Genomic DNA, 6,404 nt, shown 5'->3' on the forward strand with positions numbered 1-6,404 from the left:
TGATAAAAAGAAATACAAATACGAATTGTCTGGACTTGTTCTTTGCAGAACCCGGCCACTGAGAAGGGAGCCCGGTGACGACACGACCGGTCAGGCCAGCGCCCAGCGGAAACCCAGCGACGACAGCAGCGACCGCCGTTCGCCCCCTCCCACCCCCAGCTCCCCACCAATCTCCCCCTCCCCCTCCCGGCCCCTGCTGCTGCAGTACCACGCCTCCACGGACGGTACCGTCTCCCGGAGCCCCAACAACGACGACGACCACTACGACACCCCCACCCCTGCCTTCACCGCCACCTCCTCCGTCAGCCCCACCACCCAGTACAACCCCGCCCCTACCACTCCGTCGCTGCTCGACTGCTGTTCCATAGAGGTCGACAATTTCCGCCAACCTTCGGCAATGTCCGCCGGAGCCGATGACGTCAGGTTCGGGCCTTCCCGGGAAGAGCCGGGCGTCGGGGGCCGCATGGCGGAGGTGGACATCTTGCTTCCGATCGTGCCCCCGACTGCTGCCGCTGCTGCTGTGGCCGGCCATGACGTCATGCTGAACGGGGGTGAAGGAGGTGGTGGAGGAGGAGGTGGTGGTGGTGGTGGCGGCAGCGACAAACCTAACGGTAATTAGAGTGAGAGTTTAAAGAAGCAAAATAGCATTGTCTGTTCTTATCACTCTCTCTGTCTTTGTGTGTCTGTCTCACTTTGTTGTTGTCCCTCTGTCTGTCTGTCTGTCTGTCTGTCTGTCTCTCTCTCTCTCTCTCTCTCTCTCTCTCTCTGTCCTCCCTCCTCCCCCCTCTCTCTCCTCCTCTTCCTCCTTCTCAACCTCTTCCTCTCTCTCCTCCACTCTCTCTTTTTCTCATCCACACTTTTGCTGACGATATTATCTTATTATCTAGATCAGTGATAGGGTTGCAAAATTTATATGCTGCAGCAATAAGGCTAGAAATGATAGTAAACATGGATAAAACCAGTGTTGTTGTATTTCGTAAGGGAGGTTATCTATCTAGAAATGAAACATGGACTTGTGGTAATGAAGTAATCAGTGTAGTGATTGCTTTGAAGTATCTTGGTATTTTCTTTTCAACTAGGTAAAGTTTCAGTTTTGCTTGTCAGGATTTGATGAACAGAGCAAAGACAGCTTCATTAATTATTCTCCATATTGTGTATTAGTTTAACTGTAATTCATTTAATATTTTTAGAAAGCTTTTTGACTCGCAAGTACAAACGATATTACAGTAAGGTGCTGAAATATGGGTAGTGATGTTGAAAAAAAAACCCTTTTAGATATGAAACGTTATTTGAATGTTGATAATCGAACACCTGGCGACTTTGTCTATGGAGAACTCGGAAGATATCCAATTTATTTGAATTCGTATGTAGAGTGTGTGAGCTATTAGCTAAAATTAACAAGGATGAACAATAACAGGTTACCTTGCAAAGCATACAAAGTATTGTTAAGCTTAGATAATGTGACAAAAAGACGTGGGTGACTAACGTACGTATATGTTTGTATACATACGGCTTTGCATATGTGTGGGATAATCAGGGCGTTGAAAGTAATAAATGTTTCAAGCAAAGAATTATTGATTGTAGATGGCAGAATTGGCACGATCATATCCAGACTAGTGATAGGTTTTCAGAATACGGAATGTTTAAGATTGGTATTAACGTGGAACCATGTATTTTAATTAATATGAACAGATATGTCAGAAGTGCATTATCTAAATTCAGGTTCGGTGTGTTAGATATAGCCTGCCATCGACACAGATATAAGGGTAAAAGTTCAATGAATGTTTTATGTCGTCTATGTAATGCGGCTGAAGAAAACGAAATCCATATTATGCTCTGTTGCTCTGTCTTGCATGATATAAGGATAAAACTGATTGAACACAAGTATTATCAAAACCCATGTCTTTTTAGATTAAATCTACTTATAATATCCATAAATGAAACTGTCTTGACTAATATGGCTTTATTTGTCTACAAGCACTGAAGCTACTTTATATTTGTACAGCTTAGAATGCAGTCATGTGTTTCGTGTTATACTGTTTCTATTTACATTTGTTTAGAATGTATGTTCGTATCATAAATATTCTTTGTATACAATTATGTAATACCCCCTTCAGACAGAGCTATGGCCTAATCTGAATAAAATATTCGCATTCTCATTCGCATTCTCCCACTTCCCCCTCTCTCTCTTGAAGTAAGGCTTAAGCGCAAGCAATATGGTACCCAGCCGCAATCTGTCACTAAGTCAAATAAAGTTTAACATAAGCTGGTCATATCCTCCCCCGCCAACGCTCAGTTTACATCACAGATTGACATAAGCTTACAGGTGGGGCCAACAGCAAAGCGAGAGCTGTGCCATCAATTGTTTCTCCATTGCAATGGGAAGTCATTTACAGCTTAGTCTTTTGTAAAGGACTATGACTGTCAGACTTGGAGGCAAGATGGCACTGGCTCTTAGCGCTGCAGCCTTGAGGGCTAGTTGGCCTTTGGTAACCATCCCAACGCCGACTGTCCTAAAACCCTCTTGTCCGAGAGAGAGTGGGGATGTAACTTGGGAAAGATACTTTCCACTAGAATCAAATTCTAGCCCAGATAGTCGGTACAGCTGTTGCCTTCTCTGCTGTTGTGATGGTCATAGTCGGACACGACTGACTATCATAATGCATACTGAGGTATGTCCAGTTACAGCTCACTTGCTTACCTGCTCCCACACACACACATGTTGGTGTGGGTCGCTTGCAGCCTTCTCGGACGAGAAGACCCCGCTTCAGCAGCCCGAGGAGGTGGAGGTGCGGGAGAACTGGGGCAACAAGATGGACTTCCTGCTGTCCGTCATCGGGTACGCCGTGGACCTGGCCAACGTCTGGCGCTTCCCCTACCTCTGCTACAAGAACGGCGGGGGTGAGGGCTTGTTTGCTGTCGTGTCTTGTGTGTGTTGGGGCGGGGGTGGGGGGTGGGTGGGAGTTGAGGTTGGTGTGTGTGTGTGTGTGTGTGTTGTTGTTGTTGTTGTTGTACTTCTTCTTCTTCCTTCGTCTTCTTCCTTCTTCTTTTCTTCTTCCTTCTTACCTTTTCTTCTTCTTCTTCTCCCTTTTTCCGTCTTCTCCCTTCTTCCTTCTTCTTCTTCCTTCTTCATATTCTCTCTTCCTCCTTCTTCCTCCTCCTTCTTCATCTTCTTCTTTCTCCTCCTCCTTCTTCCTTCTTTTTCCTTCTTTCTGCTGCTACTGGTGCTGCTCCTACCCCTCCTCCTCCTCCTTCTTCTCCATCGTGCTCTCTCTGTCTGCGTCTGTCTCCGTCTGTCTGTATCTCTCTTTCTCTCTCCCCCTACCCCTTTCTCTGTTTCTCTGTCTCACTTTTTGTCTTTGTTTCTCTGTCTGTCCCTTTCTGTCTTTCTCCTTCTTTCTCCATATATTTCTCTCTTTATTTTTCGCTCTCTGTCTGTCTGTCTGTCTGTCTCTCTCTCCCTCTCTCTCTCTCTCTCTCTGTGAAGTTCTGTCATACACAGAGAGAAAAGGAGAGTGACTGGGTAGGCATGCGAGCGAGCGAGAGAGAGAGAGAGAGAGAGAGAGAGAGAGGCGGGGGATGGGGGGGGGGAGATAAACGACAACGATGAAGACAAAGAAGAAGACTGGGGGAGGCGGTTAAGACACACAGCCACGTCTGTTGGAACGATCACGTCACTTAAAACACTGCGTCAAAGATCATTCCGTTCAGGTAAACCCCGAACATCACTCCCCCTCACCTGGCTTTTCACCCCCCCGCGGAAAATTGTACACCCCCGCCACCCCAACCCCCTTTCGCTTTCCTTCCCCCGGAAGGTTTAAGCCAGAACATAACCCCCACCTGGATTTTCACCACCCGGAAGGTTTGTACAACCCCGAAAATCCCCCCTCCCCCCCTCCTCGCTTCCCCCCGCCCCCTCGCTTACCCCCCCCCACCCCCCCCCCCCCCCCGTCCCGCCCGGAAGGTTTGATAAGCCAGAACATACCCTCACATGGATTTTCACACCCTGGAAGGTTTGTACAACCCCGAAAATCACACCACCAACCTTACCTTGCTTTCCACACCCTGGAAGGTTTGTCAAGCCAGAACATACCCCCCACCTGGCTTTTCACCACCCGGAAGGTTTGTACAATCCCGAAAATCACCCGCACCTCCCTCCTTGCTTTCCACACCCCGGAGGATTTGAAAATCCACAACATCACCCCCCCCCCCACCTCGCTTTCTACTCCCCCGGAAGGTTCGTAAAACTTCAAAAGATCACCCCCCCACCTCGTTTTCTTTCCCCACGGAAGATTTCGTTTCGCCATTTTTTTCCAGTGATGATCAGCACAGGCCAGACCCGAAACAAAAGAGACGTGGATGAGGCGTGGACCTTGGCTGTCTGCCACAGGGGGTGGCTGTCTGAGATAGTTATGTCTATGGGACGGCTTCATGTGGTGGGGGTGCCACATGCAAACACTTTGCCCATGGAGCCGCTCAGTGTACAGGCCGTTGTCATAATTCGAAACACGCTGGCGTGTGGGTGTGCTGATGAGTTTAGCGTTTAACTGGTAACACACAGACACACACACACACACACACACACACACACACACACACACACACACACACACACACACACACACACACACACACACACACACACACACAAACTGTCAAGATAGCTGTCAGAACGATTTCGTCGTTTTCCCTGTTAGACTCAAGGGCGACTTAACCTTTTGACTGGTGAAACTTGCCGTGAAGAGAGTGGTGTGACGTGAGTTTGACAGGCAGTCTATACTTTATAGTGTGTGTGTGTGTGTGTGTGGGTGTGTGAGTGTTTGTGTGTGTGTGGGGGGGGGGGGGGGGGGTGAGTGTGTGTGTGTGTGTGTGAGAGAGAGAGACAGAGTGTGTGTGTGTGTGTGTGTGTGTGTGTGTGTGAGTGAGTGAGTGTGTATGTGTGTGTGTGGGAGGGGACGGGGGGGGTGAGTGCGTAAGTCTGTCTGTGTGTGTGCGTGTGTGTACTTGTCAATGGTGTCGTTGATTTTGTTGAACGAAAGCGATGCAATTCAGAGAGGAAGAGGTCCAAATACAGAGTTGTGACTGACATCCTGTCCTGTAAGTTCTGTCTTATCATCTCTGTGAGGTGTCAGCCCTTCACTGACATCCTGTCCTGTAAGTTCTGTCTTATCATCTCTGTGAGGTGTCAGCCCTTCACTGACATCCTGTCCTGTAAGTTCTGTCTTATCATCTCTTTGATGTGTCAGCCCTTCACTGACATCCTGACCTGTAAGCCCTGTCCTATCTCAAAGAGGTGTCAGCCCTTCCCTGGCGAGCGAAATTATAAGCAGCGTTCAAAGGGTTAAGGCGCGAGGCGGAAAAGATCGAACAGGGAAACGGTAATTAAATGAGGAATATTAAAGACAGAACTAATGCCTATGTTGTTGTTGTTGTTGCAGCTGCTGCAGTGGTAAAAATGATGATGATAATGGTAATAACGATGATGAGGAAGATGATGATGATGATGATGATAATAATGAGGAGGAAGATGATGATGATGATGAAGATTATGACGATAGCAGTACAGGCTGAGGAGTTTCCACTTGAGTTTTGTGTGTTTCAATATAGCCGTCGCTGTTACCTTCACTACAATTATCTTCGTTTTCATCGCAGCCTTTTATGTCTCCCTGGTCTTTCTTCTTCTTCTTCTTCTTCTTGTTCTTCTTCTTCTCCTCCTCCCTTCTTCTTCTTCTTCCTTGAATTATTTGTTGTCGGCGAAATTGTTTCAAGGGCAGATAGTCTGCACACACACACGCATGCACAGACAGACAGAGACAGAGAGAAACGCACCAACACACACACACACACACACACCACAATACACACACACACACACACACACACACACACCACAATACACACACACACACACACATACACACACACACACACACCACAATACACACACACACACATATACACACACGCACATAAACGCACGCACGCACTCACACATACACACAGAAACACACACACACACACACACAAACACATCACACTACACGCACACACATACACACACGCACACGCACGCACGCACGCACACACACAGAAACACACACACACACACCACAATACACACACACACCACAATACACACACACACACACACACACACACACACACACACACGCATATGCAAACTGACACATGTACACACACGTGAACGCATGCACGCTTACATATATGCGTTCAGACAGACAGAATCACACACACACACACACACACACACACACACACACACACACACACACACACACACACACACACACACACACACACACACACACACACACACACACACACACAGAAATGCACACAAGAGATGCCACACGCACGCACACACGCACACACTCGCTTGTCTG

The 6,404-nt window shown here is 47.7% G+C and overlaps 1 protein-coding gene across 1 annotated transcript in view; it reads left to right on the forward strand.

The window, feature by feature from the left end:
• The first annotated feature begins 373 nt into the window (after positions 1-373).
• The window catches only part of LOC143300377 (sodium-dependent dopamine transporter-like), a 61,928-nt gene continuing 55,897 nt past the window's right edge, over positions 374-6,404 (forward strand). Inside the window, exons 1-2 of the mRNA XM_076613993.1 lie at positions 374-611; positions 2,743-2,901. Coding sequence (XP_076470108.1) covers positions 398-611; positions 2,743-2,901 — 373 coding nt within the window. The 5' untranslated portion in view covers positions 374-397. The remainder of the gene's footprint in view (positions 612-2,742; positions 2,902-6,404) is intronic.

The sequence above is a fragment of the Babylonia areolata genome, chromosome 26 (assembly GCF_041734735.1).
Source record: "Babylonia areolata isolate BAREFJ2019XMU chromosome 26, ASM4173473v1, whole genome shotgun sequence".
Lineage (NCBI taxonomy): Eukaryota > Metazoa > Mollusca > Gastropoda > Neogastropoda > Buccinidae > Babylonia > Babylonia areolata.